The sequence below is a fragment of the Cyanistes caeruleus genome, chromosome 6 (assembly GCF_971803275.1).
Source record: "Cyanistes caeruleus chromosome 6, bCyaCae1.hap1.1, whole genome shotgun sequence".
Classification (NCBI taxonomy): Eukaryota; Metazoa; Chordata; class Aves; order Passeriformes; family Paridae; genus Cyanistes; species Cyanistes caeruleus.
The window spans coordinates 44757649-44779553 of record NC_141706.1 but is presented as its reverse complement, the minus strand read 5'-3'; the positions used below and the strand labels follow the sequence as shown (position 1 = coordinate 44779553).

The 21905-nt window shown below is 35.2% G+C and overlaps 1 protein-coding gene across 7 annotated transcripts in view; it reads right to left on the bottom strand.

Moving 5' to 3' along the window:
* MIPOL1 (mirror-image polydactyly 1) overlaps window positions 1–21905 on the bottom strand; it is a 184808-nt gene that overhangs the window by 96738 nt on the left and 66165 nt on the right. For all 7 annotated transcript variants that reach the window (XM_086891698.1, XM_023927849.2, XM_023927852.2 and 4 more), the window contains exon 8: window positions 21598–21768. In XM_086891698.1, the coding sequence (XP_086747824.1) occupies window positions 21598–21768 (171 nt within the window). The remainder of the gene's footprint in view (window positions 1–21597; window positions 21769–21905) is intronic.

Below are 21905 nucleotides of genomic sequence, written 5' to 3'. Positions count from 1 at the left end.
ATTGAATTTCTGCTCCGGTTATACCAATACATGCTAGATTTTGGCTTTTATGTATTAAGTAGATAAAAAGGAAAGAATGCATGCTTTTTGAAATGAAAGACCCTCCTCCCAAATCAAGGTTCCAGCCTTTTATATGAAAATATAGATGACATTTTTAGACTTTTGTTTTTCATACTATAAGGTTACTCTCATTCTCCAACACAACATATTGAAAGAAGTTTTAAGATTGTTTTCTTTAAAAACTTAATGACAAAAAATGAAAATATTAGCACTTGTTACTGTGTGCCTATACCTGTAGACTTACTGCTGTCTGCTGAGCATTTATTTTAATGATTAAAAATCTGCAAGCTGTAAACTAAGTTATATTTTGCTTTTTTTTAGGTTAACTCTAAATGGTCTTGCCCAGTTCCCTGGTTTGAAAGAGAAATTAGTTGTCTGCAGACAGTTCTTTGCCTTACAAAAAAACTGTTTCACAGAAAAAAAAAAGAAAACAAAACAGATGAGGTACCAAGAAGACATATGGGAATAACTGTTAGAACTAGGGAAAAGTAGAGTACCAGGAGAAGCATTTTACAATGAAGTATTACAAGGAAGTGGTTTGGAGATGGTCACCAAAATCCAAAGCTAATAGACTGTGGGAACAGAAGACAATTGATAAAACATATTTTAATACATACTTTCTGGAAACACTAGCAAAAAAGGAGTAAGAATGGTGATATAATGCCCATGTAAGCATTGCTGTCTCAAATGAAAGACCTGGAAATGTCAGTTTCTTGTGCTGTCTTAGTGACTGTGGACAACACAGAACTGAGCTTCCCATCATGTATACGCATCCTACTCCTGAGCAATTCAGTATATGGGACAATGAAGCCTGGCTCATGTAAACTCTAAAAAAAGAAAACTGTGAAACAGAAAGCTTCAGAACTGAGAAAATGATAAATGAGGCCTAATTAAAATAAGGAATGCTAAAGAATCTTGAGACATGCCAATACATACAAACCTTAAACACAAAATAAGACTTAACAATATACTGCTCATCAGGTATTCAATATAGTATATAAACCAGAATTATCTAATCCTCTATTTCAATACATTTTAAACAGCCCAAAAGTACTATTAAAAACTCCATTCACCCATCTGTTGTTATATTTCATTACTTCTGTTAGAAATCTGAGTTTATTTCTAACAGGATTACCTATTCTAAAGGCAGTCAATTTTTGTGGCCTAGTACATCTCTCAGTATGTGTTGTAAACTTCCTTAATGTACAGTTTCATTTTTATTGCAAGAAAAAAAGACATTTTCCCATAGGTAGGGAAATACAGATAAAATATTAAGATACATTTGACTGGAAGTATTTTCACATACTTGAGATATTTAGCATCTATGTTTATCTCTCTCTCTCTCACACACACACACACACACACACGCACGCGCACACACATTATCATTAATCACAGAATCCCAGATGTAACTCTTTTTCCATGTCCAGCATGAAAATTATGTGTTTGCAAACATGAAGGTGATAATAAAACTATTGAAGAACTAAACTCAGATTACTTTTATTTTTTTTCCTTTAGCAACATTTTTTCTATAGTTTACATGATCTAAACATCATTAATAAAACCATCAATCTACCACTGCAGACACTGCATACATCCTATATGATCACCAGGACACTCGTTTTTCTGCTTTGCCAACATTCTTCTTCAAAACAGTGTTTTGGAATCCACAATTTGACAACAACACAAGTTTACAATAATAAATATTATTGAAAGACTAAAAATCTCAATTTACCTTTAAAACTTGAATTTGTAACCATGCTAGTCTCTTGTTTCCAAAAGTTAGGTGAAAATAAGCTAACAGCAAAATCTAGCTACAGGACTTCATGAGAAGACCTTGGTGTACAGAGCAGATACACAGAACAAGTAAAATACAGTAAAGATGCAACACAGGTAACATAAAATGGATAAAGCTCCCTATCAAGTCAACTTTGATATGATTGTATTTACATCAAACTTGGGAGCATTTTGTAATTTCTCTTTCACTTCATTTCTACTTTGATAGCTGATATCTGAAAAAAACCCAAAACAACCCAATATCTGGGGCATTTTCAAGTAGTAGACTGCATGAATTTGATTCGGGACATCATTGAAAGAAATGGTGAGCTAATTTGACCTTTGCACTTAAGTGTTTTACCATGTTGGAAACAATGTATTAACAGAAGATATTCTGATTTATTCTTGTCTCTCTAGGAAGTAAAATCTCCAATTACCTTCTTTGTGAAAGCATTATAATAATAGTCTGAAACAGCAACACTGTGTATGTCTTAATAAAATTTTACACTTTACAACTTTGATGCCTGAGATACTTTTAAAATATTGAAATAACATTCTAAAAGCAAGCACTCCTTTTCATAAGAGCAGGAATATATGAAATTTTACTGTAACCTTGCTGTAAAGAAAAGTTTTAAAAATAGAATTTAAAACAATGCAGCCCTTCGAATCATTTGAGCCAACATTTTTTGAATTCTGTGTCACTAGTTGTTAGCAAGGTCCAGTAAAAATAGATGTTCTTTAAAAGAACACGTGTTTTTATTGGTTCATTCCATGGCTCTAAAATGCCAACAGCTGCATGTAAGAAACTGAATTTCCTTCTAAAAACATATATAAAAATACCTTTTGGAGCACATTGAAGAGAAGACATCATCCAACTTGGTACTGACAAAAAGGAAATGTTGGATGTATCCTTTAAAGAAAGCTGAAAACTAATGGAAGTGTTTAATTTGAAATACTATGTCTAAATTCTGTTATCTCAAACTTGTGAAAATTCATACTTGGGAAAACTTCAAACAGACAATATATTTTGTATAACACAGGTTACTTAAACATCAGATCTGAGGTTTAATTGTCCTTAAATGCAAATTCCCATGAGTTCAACACATTATGAAACATAGGCTGTTAATTGAGAAAACTGCTTCTCTTCCTCAGATACTTGAAGTACATCAAAGAGCACGACAGCAGTGCAGACAGATGTCAATGAGAAAATGTCTTCATCAGAACAATGATGATTTTTCTGAGTAAAGGATATTAAAGCTTCAGAAATGGTAAAATAATTTTATGAAGATATCACACAAACATCTTACTAAGAATTAACTTTACTGTGAGGTCTGCTGTGTGCATTCACAGCTCTGTAGCCAGAGGCAAGATAAGGTACGAAATTAAAGGTACAAAACTCCCCACCCCCAAAATCAATCCTGACAAAGGTTTTCTCTCTTCTTTCAAACCCACACCTTTGTTCTCCTCTCTGAAGGATTTCCCCCAAAAAGTCTCCTACCTTAGCTAGCCTGATTCAGGTGATAATGTACAGGACAGACAGTGAACCTCATTAACCTTACTCCAAATGTTCCTTCAACCATCGGTGTCCAGCTGTACAGCTGTCAGTACAATATCATCCATTCCCAGCAATAGGGACTCAATCTTCTCTTTAAGTGTATTTCCACCATGCAACTCTTCTAAATACACTCGATTGCTGGAAACAAATACCTTTGTACCTAGCACAGGATGTATCACAAGCAGCTAAGACATAAAATGAAAAGCAAAGCAAGTAACATACCAAAAGGATAAGGAGAGATTCAGCCAGGAAAGCAAGGATAGACAGCAAGTAAACATATCCTTCCCTCCCATCTTAAAATGTAAACTATTAGGCTACTGTTGAGTCTTTTTTAGTGATCATCAGGTAACATGATTCAGCAGAATGAGATGTTTGTGAGAGGCACTGGTTGAAGCTGCAGTGGGTGCTGACCCCTTTCAGTGACTCTCCAGTGATGGAACACCCCAGGGAAAAGCCAGACAAATTAAAAAAGTAGTACCTGCTAAAAGGGACACTGATGGAGGGGTCAAGAAATGGACCTGGAGAATAAAAGTCCATGAGGCCCACCCAGAAAGTGACTGTTAAATGACAGCCCCAGTTTCGGTTATAGGAAAGGAGTAAAGATGGTTTACCTTGAATGAAGTATTTCAGAAGATAGAAAAATCAATGCAAATAACCACTTAATAGTGTTTGGCCTTTACTAGAAAATGAGGTTGCATTAACATATCAAACATAACTTTAGCACTTGTATAAACAAATCATCTTTAACATGCTGTCAGTTTTTCAGCATTTTCTTCTTCAACTTGTACCTGTAACACGTTAAGATAGTGTTACAGTGCCTGCCACATCTACACAGATTGATGAGCTATTTTTTGATCATTATTTAACATGATTCTTCAGTGAGGTGTTCTCAAAGTAAAAGGTTCAGACATTACATAAAAGTAAAGAAAAACCTGCAAGCCATTGGAGAAATAATGTTAGTAGGGACAAAGACAGAATACAGCAAAGCATTAACATGGAACAGAGCAACCTCAAGGCCCCAACCAGTCGGTCCCTGTGTAGGCTGTATGAAGACAACACCTATCCCCAGAGGTTTCAAGCAGAGGCCTCTTTAACTCTGCACTTCTTAGGTCAATCAGGCTGTTCACGTGCTTTCAAAGAGACAAATATTTTGCTACACCAGGGTCCCTGGCTCTCATCTCATTGAACAAGGATGGTAATGTCAGATAAATTTCTTATTTTGTATATCAGCACAGATTTGACCCAGGAAAGGGTACTGGCTCAGAAAGCAAAAGCTAAAACAGAATATAACAGAAAACTGTAATATTTCCTTACTACAAATGCAGTCCTGGTGACTATTTAATCCTGTTACATCTATATTTGCTTTTAATATTACTATATGGCATATAATATTTTTCATTGCCTTTCATTAAAAGGAATCCAAACTAACCTCTCCTGAACTTAGGCAATCTGCTAGGGAAAAAAAAAGTCAACACATTACGCCATTTATATGTTAGGGAAAAAGGAAAGGAATTGATTTGTCTCTTTTATTAGAGGTATGGGGGTCAAAGTCTAACAAAACAAATGTACTAATATGAGGCAAAAATTCTGCACTAAGTTCTTTCCTGAATTCTGAACAATATTTGATTGTCTTATTCAATTAGTACATACATAAGATAATATTTCATTAGAACACATTTGTTCATCTAAAGTCCTTATCAAAACTTGCAGTGCTTACAAACTCAAGAATCAGCACTGGCATAAACACACAAGAGCTCACTTGAGAAGCTTGCTGAGAAAAGCCACAGTGCCTAGATGGAGGTCCTGCAACATGCTTGTTCCTCTACTGACCTGAGTGAGGTCAGGCTGGTGAGGCAGGTGGATCTTCGGTCTGATCTGATCTCACCACTCAGTGTTCCGAAGTCTCCCTCGTTTAAAAATACATAACCACAGCCTCCCACAACTAGCTTAATTCTGTCATTAAACTTAAGGTAACATTTTTATTCAAGTCACACAAAAATCAAAAGTGAGTGCTAAGTCACTCACTCTGGGTCAGCCAGTGCATAATGACTTGATTGCATATCAGTGCCTTCACTTCAAACACTGAGTACTCTGCCACAGTCTGTGGACTTTTATGCACAAAGACCTTGCTGAACTGGAATTCTCAATTACTGAAGTAGTGTGAAATAAAAATAACCTAGTTCCTACTGAATAATTTGGGAAAATGGTTTATGTTCTCGAAACTCTGGGAAAGTCAGAGTCCATCTGAATGGCAGAACTATTTTCCCACATGCATTTTTTTCCTTTATGCATTTTAAGTAACATGCTCATGAGCAAAGTAAGTGACACACCATATATTGATGGAAAATGCCTCAATATCACTGAAGTTTATGGGGTACTGAGATCCTACTACTACATAGTGTAATACTTCCAGAAGTGATAAAGTGCAGCTATGTTTTGAAATTAGTTAACAAATATTCATTGCAGTGAACAACTGAAGTACAAATAATTATTCCAGACACCAAACATGAAAAAGGTGAAACAAAGCTAGTTTTTCACCTGTTATATTTTTAAGTCTTCACCTGTTGAAACCTGAATACAATAAATCAGCATGTGAAGCAAACAAAAACAATTCAACTGATTCTTCTCTTAATTGTTTATTTTGTTTAACTATTCTTACTTTGTTTATAATGATCTGTACTTCAGACCAGCTCCCAGCTCAAATATGCCAAATGGAACTCAAAAGTTCTCACTCTGACTGCCCTTCTTCTCCCTCCCCTCAATATTTTTTTTTTTTTTTAACAGTCTGCCCCTTGTCCCAAATTCATCAGAATTTCTGGAGAGGCAAACATCTTGCACCACTTGGATGCTATACACTCTTTCCTTTGCAGACAAAAATAATACCAAAGCCATCCAGTCAAAACACAAACCAACCTTTGGTGTCACTGTGAATTATGTACTTTGAACTGCAGATGTTTGGAAGCACTTATATAAATAGAATTTATCCTTTTACTTCTAAAGTAATAATTAAAAAATTAAAGAAATAAATGAGTTTCTACACAATAATCACTAGAAAAAATTTCCATTAAATTATAATTCTGAATTAAGGTTTTCTAACCACTGAGAAAAATTACTTAACTTCAAAGTTTTGGCAAACCATCAACAAATGTGTTTGAATGATTATTTATACAATGCCCAGCAGCTTAGAACTACTGGAATTTCAAGAAAGAAAAGTGTTTTTGTAGAGTTTAGGTCTCAGAAACATATGCATCTTTAAAAATTTACATTCTATTAGTAAGAGAAACACTTAGACGTAAATGTTTCCCTTTTATTTTTGTAGCCGTGCAATGGTGTTTTGCTTCAAAAAGCTACAAAAAGAAATGCATCAAAAGACAAATAAAGCATTTTTGTTTCCTTTGTCACTGTGAGTCAGTTGAAACCTGCAGCATTAAGGCAGATAATATGCTGTAGGCATGACTTGGTTTCCTCCTACCATTCCTCTCCTTGTCTATTTCTGAACACTTCAAAAGCAGCAAAACAAGTTTTCACTTATTTTCATTTTAATAGTTAAAGGAACTGTAAGTGTACAGTAAGACATTCAGAAAATTTAGACCATAAAGTTTAACTGTTTACACCCTTCATGCTAACCCATCCTTACATGTGCAGTGATTCCACAGCACTGAGCAGCACTGATACCCACCCAACCGCATTCTCTACATTTTCTTTCTTCCTTGCAATGATGAAATTTCAAAGATCAAAACAACCCTGATCTGCTTTTCAATGAGTTCAGCACACGTAGACTTTCCTAATCAATGAAACTCATTATAAAAATGTGCAAGAAACAGAGAAAGGAAAAGGTGATGTTCTGGAGCTGTATGTGACTCACAGGTCATTCAAGCAGGGTTCCTGTGCTGGCTGTGCACTGGATGACCACGCCTGTGCCAACAGAGGCTGCTGACAAACTCCTGATCTGCAGGAGGAAACAACAGCAGGAGCTGCTGAAGCCACATAACTGGGTCACCTTCACATTTTCCCGTGTCCATTGCATATAAGTTAGCAAACTTACCCCACCTCTGAGCTGTTTCTAATCAAAACACAAACCTAGTAACCTGGAGTCAAACATTTATTCATGAGGCTGTACTGGGTCTGAAAGTAAGTAAAAATGCATTCAACTAAACTAAGAGTGTTTTTTTCCTAATTGCCTGTCACATATAAATAAGCAACTTCTGCTTTACATCAGAGTCACATTATTAATTCAATTTTTTAATTTCATGCCTATAAGTCTAATAAATAATGTATAAACTAAGCATGTAAGCAGATGAGTAGTACACAAGTACGAGTGCTCACGCCCCACTGCAGAGTTTTAGAAAGACTAAGCACTGTCACAATACAATGACATTATAATTCACATGTCAGTGTAATATTTAAAAGGAATAACTCCCAAATCAATACTCCCAAATAATTCAGCAAATGGAAAACACTAATTAGAATTTTATCATAAGAGCAAAAGAGCACTCAAGAGCCAAGATTCTCTTTTAAAAGTGATGACAAAAAAAAAAAAAAAAGTCTTGATTAGCTAAATTGTAAACCACTGAATAAAGGTCTGCAAGTACAATAATAGTTAGACTAGGATCAGTTTTACTTTCAATGGACATCAGCAAGTCCAGCATACAGATACAAAAGACGATTTCAGAGCAGAAACTTCTACATAGAAAAAATTCAGAGTAATTAACTTCGACATCTTTAAAAACATTTAAAGAATAAAAGTAAACAACACACAAGAGTATGGATGCTAAATCTAAACCACAGTGCCTGTACAAATTACAGGCCGCCTGGCTCCTCGGGCTGCCTGAGAAAATAACCTGAGAAAAATATGAGAAAGAATTAAAACAATTCTCAGAGATACTAAACAGCCTTGCAGGTGTTGTTTTGCAGTCTTGTTTTCTCTTGCAGGAGAAGGCCAGGGGGGTGATGGGCCACCCTGACCAATGATGGTGATGTAGCACTTTGTTAACCAATAGGAGTTTCTTTTCTGTACCTTCCACGTACCAGTCTATAAAACAGGCCTGAAGTAATAAAGCAGAGAATTCTCCTGTCGTGACTCCCTTGAGAGTCCATTGTCGTTCTTTCTAGCCGTTCCCAATCAGAGCAACACAAGAGGTTTTGGAATAAATCTGCCGTTTAAGCAGAACATGCATTAATATACTACTTACAAGAAAACCAGGACCTAAATACCCTGCTGACTACCTGAAATAATTTCTATCATGGTTAATTACTAAATAGTACTACAAGAAAAGTCACCAAGAAGCAAGTCAAAGCATCTGAACAGAAAAATATTACTCTGATGTTATTTTATTTATGGTCTTAGCATGCATTTTCCAAATCAATGCAACCCCCACATTTGCCATTTGCAAGGTAGCTTTGGTCAAAGATTATATGTTACTAATGGACAGAACACAATTTTCAGAAAGCCATAAATTATATTTTAAAATAACTTCATAAATTTACTTCTCTTTCACTGCTGAAAGGAGGAAACATAAGTCATCTCCAAATTCTTTAGTTTCTCCCTCCTTCAAATGCAGGATCTTTCTTCCCTTCTCTTGCATGGCAGAATGTACACACACAATGTACACTCTCTAACTCTCAGCTCTTGTCTTGGTTGGAAAAAGGTTTGCTTTACTACACCACTTATTTTTTGACTACATTTGTACTTCACCTTTTTACCACACATATTCTCTTTATTACATGATTCTTCTTTAATTATACTCATAAATAATTATGTTGTAACTTTTTGTAAACACTAACTAATCACTTTTTCCAACACTCATATCAAGTTTGTAAATAGCAGTTTCTTGTTTTGTGGGATGACAAATTAGCATAGGAAGTTTAAGAATCTTAATCAACCCACAAGATCCTGTCAGAACTGGGATTACTACACCCCAACCTTTGCTTCATTGATGTGACCAAATGACATGGAGCTACTGGTTCGTGTGGCCACATGTTTTGATGGTTCCTAGAAGAGCAGTCAGCTCCATTACGACCTGATGGCCCGCGGCCAAGAGACAGTTTGTCAAACATCTGACAACACACCATGACAGAAAACTGACAATTGCTTTTGTTTAAAGCCTTTCCCTCACCCTCATTTAATAATCTGCAGTGTTGGTACTGGAACAATATACATAGTGGAATAGAGGTAGTGAAAACATGAAAGCTGTATGAAAAGAAGAAATTTTAGAAACATTCACAGCCTAATCTTCCAACTGCATCTAGAAATTAGGAATCTGATTTGCAGACATAAGCGAGGCACTCAGCTGCAGATTGAGATTATGTTTTTAGAAAGTACAACCTTGTTTAATTGAATGTAACCAATATTAGTTGACAAGAAAACAAAATTTGGTAAGCAATCTGTCATTATAATGAGCTGGTTTTCAAATAATCTTCAATGGATTTTTGTAAAATCCATATGCAAACAAGGCTATTGCCGAAACATTAAGTTGGCATTTACTGCACAAAAGGACAGGAATACTTCTGGTCCATCTTTAAATATCATCACATTTTTCAAGAAAACAGTATCATGGATCACTGTATAGATGGCAGAGTTTTAAAATCTTTTTATTCTCATACTGTAATCATGGTATTGCAGGTGTACCTTGTAGTACATACTGTTTGTTTGTCCTGATAAATTTCATACTCTCAATTGTGCCATCAGTTGCTTAAGTAGCAGTTCTTGAATATTTTCTGGTGTATAGTATGTCCACACAGAACTTGTTTAACATGTAATAAAAGCTACTTTAAACTAGAGATTATTACAAACTAAAACACCAACGAGGTGTTGAAAACACAAACCTTTGCAGATAAGTCAGGGACAACAGACACTTTTCAAATAAATGATCTCAATCTGTATTATTCACTGTTTTTCCATGGATTTTTAGGGAACTTCAATACTGAAGGACATAACTATGTGAAAGCAATATTAATGGCAGTACTTTAACTAAGAATAAGGGTGAAAATGGAGCGACTAATTAAAAATCTTCAAATTATTGCAAAAACACTTTTTCTCATCAATACAGAGAAAGTAACAGCAAATATAGCCAGAAAACAGAAAAAAAGATATATTGTGTTCCAGATAGCTTTTACAGTTTGCTTATATGCACTAAAAAGTGGAATGAAAATAATTTTAAAAAATCAAGAAATTAATCAGCTTTGCACAAACTTTAAATAAATCATACACAGAATACAAGGCATCCCACAAAGAAAGATTCAAGAAAGTAAAGCAAAGCTCTGCAAAACTAAAACAAAACCACACATTTAGAAATTATGTATTGCTCAGCTTTGGTAACACAGAGAAATACCTGTAGGATTTTGGTGCATGAATATGGCTGCAAATCTTAAATAGTGGTTAAATCTGAAGTTTCTATCTCTGTAAAAAAATTTAGCTTTAGCTTTGTTAAGGTGTTTTACAGAGATTGAGGTAACTAGATACCCAAATAGATGCACCTTCTCAAGTGGGCTGATCCTGCAGCTTTGAATAACAGTGACCTAAAAGCTTTCAGATATGTTACTGAAAAGGAGAAATGCTTAAACCTAAAGTCAGCTGCCTTTAGCCTGTGCAGTTACCAACACTGCGCTCATCCTGGCAATTCCACTCTTCGTGTATAGAGAACAGGACACCCTAAGGGAAGAAAAAAATCAAGAAAAACACAAAGATAGAAGAATGTTATGGGAACTTCTGAAATCAAAATTATAGCCTGCCTGCCAAAACAAACGAAATGGGTAAAATGCATGACTACTGCTGAGAAGAGTCCAGATAGCACAGAAGACACCATACAGGACATAAGGAGAATATGCAAGGAGAGACACAGCTGTTGGCCGGCCCTACAGGAGAAGGCCAGCTCATGGAATGATCTAGCATAAGGTATTAACAGTAATTTTGCTGCTTCTTCTTGAAGGCTGGCACTGGATGCTCCCCTCACAGTGAGTCTTTGCTCACAAAAGACTTGCTTTTCAGACCAAGATTCAGTTGAAGTCCTAACCTTTTGATTGTGAACAGGACCCCAAGCAATGAGGATGAAAAAATGCCTGTAGATTAAGAAAGAAAACTGTCTTAAACTCACAGAAAGGTCTAGTGTTCATTCCCATACTGAATACAAAACAGCAGAGCACTTTCAGGAAAAAATTAGTGAAAACTACCATTTCCTAACATTGCTGGGATCTGCAATACCATCTCTGAAACAAAAAATTCCTCATCATTGTTATAACAAGACTTGAAAGAAATCTTACGTATGGGTAAAAAGTCAACTCAAGAGACAACTAGGAGCAAAGTGTTCATAGCCATTCTTTTGATAGAGAGTTTTACTCTGTTTTTTGGGGCTCCTCTAATCTTTGGTAATACTTCTATAGATAGCAGAGAAAGATGTCACAGCCAATTAAGAAATAAGCAACAGCATAACTGAAAATTGTACAATTTTGGTTATATATATACCTACTAGATTCTATTACTTAGAATATAAGATTACTACTTAGATTTACATATTTATAGCTAGAAACTAATAAATAATCGGTAATATTCAAATTCCTCTCTCTCTCCAAAGACAGTTGTCAATTCTATGTTATTAACAATATAACATATACATTCATTACTGTTACTGCATCAGTATTTTACACCAATTAAATACTGTGCAGTTAGCCACTTGTATTCTGTATTTCTGATAAATAACTTCAGAACTGCAGAAAGTTGTCATACTTGTATGATTTATACTGTTCTTCATCTGCAATAATTTTTCTTTTATTATAGGTACAAGTATACTTTTCACTTAGTCACAGCTTCCTAAGGGCCATGAAGTATTTCTTTGTATCTGAATTGTGTAACTTAAAGAAGTTTTCTCAATAAAAAAGTAAACCACAAACCAAAATGATATTTTGTGCTTCATATTCAACAGTAAATCAAAAACTGAAAATGACTTTAATGACTGAAAAGAATGACAACAAAGTATTAACATCAGAAAGCATGAACAAGTTCCCTTACAGAGCACCTTAAAATCACATGCAGACTACATGCAACAGGAAAGCCTGTCCTTCATTTGCAATAGAGGGTAATGGAAGCTAAATTTTTCTTGTTCTCAAGCAACTCAGCTTGAAAAATAATTAACAGTGAATAAACAGAACATGGAAAAGAGGCTAAATCCTAGATACTCACAATCTGAAGCACGAAACAGTAAAGCCATACAACAAACAAATGTAGGCATACTTGGTGAACCAGACAAAGATAAGTTAATGCTACTGTGAAATCTCTCTTTCATAAAGAGAATATTGATAGATTTTCTTGTTCCTTTTTTTTTCGTCAGGAGCACTACATACTTTAAATCAGAATATGCAAAATAATTTCGTCAAGCCTAAGGACTTGGAAAAATTGATTAACAGCTTCACAAAGGAAAAAAAAAGGTCATGATATTCAGACCAAACCAAGAGAGAAAACTCCCATTTGGTAATTATTACATGATCATTTAAAAACACTTGGAAACCTAAAAAGAAAATGGAACTAACAAAAACATTTTTAAGTCCCAAATTTCAGTCACAGTTATCTACAATTCTGTTGAAAATGAATAATCAGCTTATCATCATCACAGTTATTCTTCCTTACATCCTCTGTTACTGCTAGACCTTAGCTGCCTTACTCATCTCCTCTCTTTACAGCTTAGCACACATGCTGAATCATAAGGATGACTGTGGAGGGTAATGCAGTGCTGGAAGAGAGGTCAATATTTCACCTCAGGGACTCTGGAAATAAAAATAAATTAAGTCAACAAAAAGTAGCTCTATTCATTCTTTTTAGCTCCAACACTCATAGTCAATTCCTGATGTTGTAGAAGGGGCACAATCAGCAATATAGTTTTCCTGATATTCTCTGAAGATATCTCCACTGCACAATTAAATCCAAATTTTACATTCTGTGTATCACTTTATTTGCAATTTATGCTACTAGTTTGAAACTTACTTCTCCTTGAAGGAACCAAGTTAATTTACATCCTGACAACAGGACAAAAATCAGCAACAGAAAAGTCTGCATATAAAGTAGTCTAATAATTTTCAAAGGAAAAAGTCTGAATACAAACATACTAGAATACTTTCTCCAAGAACATTGATAGCTTTTACTTCCTTATTTATTTTAAATCTCATTCTCTTTCTTAAAATAATCTCATTTTTATCCTTAATTTCATGTAATACACAATTTGCATGCTACTTTCTCTACTTATTATGCTTTGTTCTGCACCATGGAGTGCTATCTGAGAAAACAAACTGGATTCCTTTTCTGATTTAAGCAAACTCAAAGATGCACTCCAGGAATTCACCTAATGCATTCTGACAGAAATGGTATTCAGTCTATAGTACTTGACTACAGCTAATCTGACCAAAAAAGCTAGACAAACCAAACCAAACCAAACCAAACCAAACCAAACCAAACCAAACCAAACCAAACCAAACCAAACCAAACCAAACCAAACCAAAAGAAATGCCCCCCTCCCCATTCTGGAAAGGGGTTATGTGGATGCCAGATGCTGAAAACTACTTCATAGTCCAGATCCACCACTATTTATTTGCTCACACTGCTTGCTAATACAGGCATAATAAAACACAAAATTGCAACTTATGAACATTGAAGAAGGGTCAAGGTAGGAGAAGGAAGTGAATGTGCATGTTTTTAGAATTAGAATTTTAGACTCCAGATTAATGTTAAAAATGAAACATAAAAATCTTCTTTGTTGATTATCAAAAGAATTCTTATGCAAACTCATCTGTGTATCCAAAATAACAAAGTAATTTTGCATGAAGTTTCCTTAGAAAATTGACTAAGGAAACCATCTTTTCATATAAAGCACACAGTTTCATTTTTTTTTTCCAATTTTTAAGAAAATCCAACATTTTATCCAACAAGTAACTAAAGCAAAATCTGACTCAACACTCAGTACCTAACTTGAAACTCTGAAGCATCATGGAAAACTTAAGGTACCTCTACAAGAGTTTTGGTACCTACAGACCTTATTGCATTAAGAGTTTTGGTACCTATAAACCTTATTGCATGCACAGTGATACTCTTCAGAGGGAATACTCCTTGAATTCTGCTTTTATCACATTGGAAGTTTCCTCTACAGGTTTCTGCTACTGAAACAGGTGATCAATAAGCATACAAAACAATTTTCCTCTCTTTCATCCTAGGGTTTTGACATTAAATATTTAAATTAATTCCTGAAATTGGCTTGAAAGTCTAAGCTGTGTGAATATAAAGCTTAGCCCATGATAGATGAGTCAAACAGCAATTAATGGAACAAGCTTGCATGCAAATTTACTGCCATTTTCAAAGGGGTGAGGAGTTTCTAGGTACTGAAGAGAGGATAAATGTTCAACTGGAAATTCATTAAAGTTTACAATTAAAGATATCAAGCTTGATCATGCCCTCAAATACTATGCAGACATGTATTTTCTGAATTCTGCACAACACACTGTTTGCAGAGGAACAACAGGTGATTTAACAATGCAAACAATGATGTGTCTCCAGGCATCATTCAGTCAAAACCTTATGGCAGCAAAAAGAAGAAATGCGTATCAATTAAAATTTTGCTTCTAAAGCTCAAAAAGAAAAACCGTAATCCCTCTCTTCAAGGAAACACTTCATTAACATTTACATATTTACTCACACTTAGCATTCATGGACTAAATACAAAAGTTCAGTCTAACAGCTCCTCAGAGTAATTTCCTTCGGATTCTCCTCTCCCTCCACTCATGACCTACCATCTGACCTGCACTTCAAGCTGCAAGTATTAACTCAAAAAATGCAGGCCTTCATGTAACCACTCACTGAAGTCTACACTAAGGAACAAATTGAAAAATACTTTCACTAATGAAATTTCAACTGCAGAGAAACCAAAGAGCTTCATGCTCTATCAACAGATACCTGTCTACAGAGAAATCACAACCTCTGCTGCGCCAGTGCGAGTGACAGACACTACAAACATGGATTTGTAGTGTCCCTAAACCTTCTCCTACTGTCCTGTTTGAACATCTCCCCACTCCTCTGTGAAAGCTCTTAATGCTTTCAAAACTGTGAATTACCTGTGTAATAACTGTGAAATACTCTGATCAAATTACACAGAGCACTATGGCAAAAGATTAAACAGGTATTATTTTTTGGGGGGGACATCCTACACAAATCAGAAAACCCATGTAAGAAATCAAGTTTGGCCAGTTTCCTCGCTAGTTAAGCCTCCAGTGGACTAAAGTTCCTACTTCAGAGGCAAAAAATACTTCATGATCTCCTAAATGTAGCCAAATATTTGACGGAATTTTCTCCTGGAAAATATTAATGCTAAAGCCAGCACAAATATACTCAAGGTAGAGAGTCAGAGCACACCTAATCATCTTGGAAAGTAAAGAATTATATTATATATTTTCAAACTGAGTTTGTTTTTAGAAAAACTCAGTAGCCAAGTAGTGAAGATCTTGCATTTTTCTGAGATGCAAAAGATTCCTGGTGCTCTTTATCATCATTCACAATAGTTTTACTCCATGTGTCCCAAATGCAGGAATCACTGTCTCGGTTTGGTGCTTGGTGAGATTCACTTGGTTTATTCTGAGAAGGAGCAAAGAAAACATGGATTTAACCATGTTCAGTACAACATGGGCTTCCTAAAACATGAATTTAGACAAACTTTCAAAGGATTATCTTTATTTAGGTAGAGAGGAAACAAAAAGTGACATTTTAAAGCATTCTTGCAGTGCAATGCAATTAATACTAATTAATTAAATTAAATTATTTTAATTAAGTAATTAGAACTAATATTGCTAATCACAACCACTGCTCATATAACTTGGCTTTTTGTGATCTCCCTTCAGGATCCCTTTTACTCAGCATTATCTCCAAAGAAGAGATATTTGTGAGCTTTACCTTAGGCCAGTGACGAATCCAAATAAAACTGACAACTACTTCATGAACCCCTCTTTCTTTACTCTCTGCAGTCACTGTGCAATTGTAAATGCTGAATCTCAAATTATTTTTCTTTTTTAATCTCCTCTGTATCTTACTCCAAATGTCTAACGTTTTCTCTCAGGACTTGGACTAAATTCATAGGGCAAAAAGGGGAATCTTGCAGACAGGTGTCCCCTCTGTTTAACCATCCTGATGGCAAAGAATTTCCCCACGCCCATTCATCAGCTGCCTCTCAGAGAGAAGGATGCAAATGAGAACAACAGCAACTTGCTGTGGCCTTCCCAAAGGAAACTAGCCATTAGTGAACAAGCATGGTTCTTGGATCCTCAAAGTACAAGAAACATATCCTTTACTTTAACTTTCTTCCTGAAATAAGTTCAGGATGAAAATCATCAGTACCCAACAGCAGCTGCCTAGCTCATAAACAACTGTGAATACAGCATCCTACCTCTTCTTTTCCTGTTCCCATATATCAATGGTAAAGGGAAAAGTAGGGTGAGACCTTGAGAGAGCAGGTAGGAAGATACCATCAGATATACTCCTGCCAGCCAAGAACTTGATTAGCATCCTTAATCAAGAAGTGCCAAAGGGTACCAAAATACAGAGTAATATAAAACCAAACTTCGAATTAAAAGTACAAAATCTAATGTCCCAAACTGTCGTTTGGTTTGCAAAGGGATTACCTCTGTCCCAAGAGTCATGAGGCATTGTAACCTGCCACCTGACTATTCCCCAACTAAGGGTCCAAGATCTGTAAATATGTTTTTCATTTATATTTCTTGTTTTTGCATTTCATACAGCTCTTACTACCTCAGTAAGACTTGTTCACTCATCTGCTGAGAATCCCTTAATGCTCTGTGAATCACAGGTAACAGAGTTCTACACACTATTCACACTACTTGGTGTAAAAGCTGGGAAACTGCTTCAGCAGAACAAAAACACACAACAACAACAAAAAGCTAGCAAGAAGCTGACTAGTTGTAAGCACAGACATTTATCAGTTATTAGTCATTAGTCGAAACTGATAATGATGGAAGTCAAGCGTAAAGCATCTCGTCATTGTTTTCAATGATGGTAAAGTGCCGCCTGCTGCCAAACAGCGCCTCAAGTTGGAGAAGGATTCTTTAACTTGCTTCAGATGAGCAACTGGGTGCCTGCCAATTTTTTACGTGAACAGTCATAAGCATGTTCCTGCACAGCAGGATGTGGTCAAACTATTCAAAGCTGTAAAACCAGGTTTGCTTGCCAGTTATGTTATTGCTTCAAGATCAGTGTACTAGAGATGATACTTTGCCAGCCATGAAACCACTGCTATTCCTTAACAGCAAATTATATATCTTTAACATTTATAACTCTGTATAGAACTGACTGTACAAATTAAAACTCCCACAATTACAGAATTAGTTAGGACTGGAAGCATATCAAACACACAATCTCCTAATCTCTTAATGAGCTTTAAAAAATCACTTCCTTCAATCTGTACCAATTAAAAGGTCCCCTTTCTTGTCTAAACCAGAAGAAAAGTAATTGTAATGACTTACTCAAGTCTTCTGCTGCCAACCCTGTAATGATATCAACATTCCTGTCCATAAGGTGTGATGTGGCTAATAGGTAGTTGAGACATTGTACTGTATTGCCTCCTGCTGGAAATCACTTCTTTAGAGTATTTTATGAGGATTACACAATATGACTATGCCATATGGAATCTCTACTAAATGTCTGTCACTAACTGGATTACTCAAGCATGAAAAATTTCTCAAGAAAGGTAAAGCTGTCTTATTATCAACTGGACAAACACCTTTTTTCCTTGAATGGGTTAAGACAAAATGGAATGTTACAGACATTTATTTCTTATTTCTTTCAGAGGATCAGTCATAAAACACACTGAAGATCCTCAGTATCACACAATATCTGTTCACTAACAAACATATCTTAGCAAATACAACCAAACTGTTGAGTTTGTTTTTTTAAGGGGGTTGATATAGCAGAAGATGGATGTCAATGTTTAGCCATGCTTTAGTTGTTTGTTTATTATTCACTTGAAAATACATACTAAAAGTAGTATCAAATATTTGAGTTTATACCATTTCATTTGTTTTCACACATACAAAAAGTAGTTTGCATATTTGCTCAGCAATCTAGTGAAAGATCTGAGATTACATACACTTCCACAGCTCAATACAGTGATAGAAGTGCCTCAATCTGCTTCCTAGTGAGAAGCAATGCTCACGCTGGAAATCTCAAAAAATATGCAGAGGTTCTTGGATGCTACAGCTAGAAATAACATTATCATGGCCTTTCTAAGACATGGACAGTGCTCTTCAATTTTGAAGAATAAAAAAAATATTCAAGTAAAATTCAAGCTAAAATTCACTAGCTAATGATTGAGTATGCTGCAACTGCAGTCCAGCTAAATGCAGCTCAGTAGTATAGCTACCAGAAAAAGCATTATAAAACTGAGTTTAAAAGACTAGTTGGAAGTAATCCATATTTGCGTGGTCATAGGAAATGCATAGTTTATAAAACATTAATTCTCTAGAAATGTACTTTATTCCTCACTTGAAATCAATGCAATGTGTTTGAGCTGTGAAGGCTTTCACATCATTGTTTCTTACTCAGAAAAATCAGAAATCCTGTGAATTAACCCCCAGAAGCTAAATGCTACTTATATTCACTGTGCTCAATTGCCAAATGCCAGGGTATTGTGAAGAAAATCACAGCGAAAAGTAATAGCTGCAGCTTCACTAAACACAGTCAGTCCCATCACTTGTTATCATGTAGCTAGTTCTCTATCATATGGAACCAGCTATGGTGGTCACTGAAATGACATTGCAGTCTCCAGCACCACACAACAGCACCCAAGAACAAAGCAACACCATGTGTCATGAAACATCCAACCTTCCTTGCCCAGTGACCTCTGAACTTTACAAATGCGTTTTCCAGAGGATAGCCAGAGCATGCTAATGGTTTACTCTATTTCCTCTATTTCTGCCTCTTCTCAACCTGCTCTCAGTTCCCCCCTTCATATCTGATGTCACTTCCACAAAAAGAAAAAAAAAAAAAAAAAAAAAAAAAAAAAAAAGATTTTAACTTGCAGATGTTATGAATGCCTGAGGCAACCCCAGATCTAACTTCCAATAATTTGCATTTGTTATGCTAAGCATATACATCCCCTGAATTATATCTAGTCCCTTTGTGGTCTAATGTAGAATCCCTCTCCTATTGTTCTTGCTGTTAGCACTGTAATAACTACTGCTATTGCAATGTTAACAAAAGACTACTAATAATTCAAGTATGGTACGAATTCCCAAGGAATCACCAAGTGAGAAACACAGGTTGAAAAGGTAGCTTCAATTCCAAGGACCTATTTTCTAGATTCAACAGTAACATCTGTAAAATCATCGTATATTTGAAAGCATATGCTGAGTAGTTTTACTAATAACAATTAATTTAAAACAATGGTGGTATAAATGGCTAGCAGTATCATAGTACTACATCTTAATACCAAATATTTACATCGTCATTTTGTGAGGATTTATTAATCTATTAATTTATTTTTTCAGCTGCAGTATCTGCTTAATGTTACCTGTGCTTTTTACTGATATGCCTAAAGATGGCTTTGCTAGTGGTGACACTTGAGCCACTATTAGCTAAAATAATTATCTTCATTAACTTTTTTAATCCAAGATGATTACTTGGAAAATATTACTCCTTAAACAGGCAGCTTAAAATCATTAAATTAAAATGTGTATTAAAATGCCCAACAATGATATTCTTCTGACATCCACATAAGTTTTATGGTCCAAGCACACCTAAAAGTCCACTTCAACAAAGAATCAAAACCTGAAAAAGTGAAAATAAAAATATCAAGAGATCCCTCTCTTTTGCTGAAAGCTTTCCTGTTACAAGCTACTTACTTTTCAAATGCCCTGTGCAAAAAGTGAACATAAACTTTTGGAAGGGTTGCTGTATGTTTCCCAGTAGCTGTGCTGGGAAACATCCCAGCAATATTATTATAAAAGGAAAAAATAGATTGAGAAAGTAAAATACCACTAATAGTACATTAAGATTTTTTGTAATACATACTTGACAGATACACAAAATATTTTAAACACCAGGCAGATGGGGCTTTCAAAGTTAAATTAGGAGAGAATGTAAAAACAATGATTGAAAAAAGTGCAAAAATTACAGTGTAGAGGGGGCACTTTTATCAGAGGACTTCTCAATAGAACATAAATTCAATTATCATTATTGATATCATTAAAGATCACAAACCTGACTTTAAATCTAGTAGAAATTAGTTACATGTGAGCTAACTTTGCTTACTTACATTAAAAATCAAAATATTCAGTATTAGAAGAGTCAGATGCAATTTCTTGCCTGTCATAAATACATAAGGAGCTTCATTCAGTCTAAGATCTTTTCTCAGGAGATACATTCCCTACTTGGACTGTTCCTCCCTAAAACTTATTCCTATTGAGTTAGAATTCCATGAAGAAATGGTGGGTAAAAAACATAAACCCAAACAAAAAAAACTACAGAAAAACTCTTCCATGAGAAGAGAAAAGCAAGGAGACTCTCTTTATGGTGAAGAGAATGAAGACAATTACTGTTCTGTCAAAATAGGAAATTGCAGGCAATGAGTGATCTGAGCAGAAAAAAGAACCCAGATTCTTTCAAGTCACGTAGTAGATGGGTAAGACTTTGAGAGTCAAGGACCACATGCTGATTTTTATCTCCTGAATGCAAAGCAACAAAGGGAGGAATTGCTTGCATTGTTGCATGTGGTACTGTTACCTTCCTTTAATGTATATTCTTGCTACTTGTAACCCTTTATAAATCCTTCTGTCCCAGTTAATTGTCATCCAATGCACTTTACCAATACAGCATACTGCAAAACTAAGCCCTTGATAGTTTTTTAGATTGGTCAACTCACTGAAAATGATTTTGTTTTAGAAAGAAGACAGATAGCAATGAAGTGCAAAAAATACAAACAAAACTTTTCTCATGAAACACAGTGATGCCATTTTAAAGGCCACTTCTACCATAACAAAAAGTTGATCAGTAATCAGACATTTACTACAAGGGCTCTCCTTTGAGATTTTCAAGAGAGAAAAGTAAATAAAATAATTTTCTTCCCTGAAAGTAAACCAACCCCTGCCCCTCTCCAAAAAAAAAAAAAAAGAAAAAAGAAAAAGAAAAAAGAAATTTGCTTCTGAGTGAATATATACTTGTAGAGACTTACTTGAGATAAAGCAGCATCCCGTTGTTCTATTACTGCATTCATTTCCTCAGCTATTATTTTCTTTTTACGTTCTTTGGTCCTGTGTATTCGGTTCAGAATTATAGCTCCATTCTTCAGTATATCTATCCCTGTGTCTGCATTGTTTATTCTGTTCAGTAATTCCTGTAATGTCTACCAACAGCATTATATGTTAGTCAGACATGAAGTTTTAATATATTTTATTTAATATAGGGTTTTAATTAATAGGCACATGTGAATTGTAAATTGACTGAGTGAAGTTATTGAATTTTCATATTGCAGCAAAGATG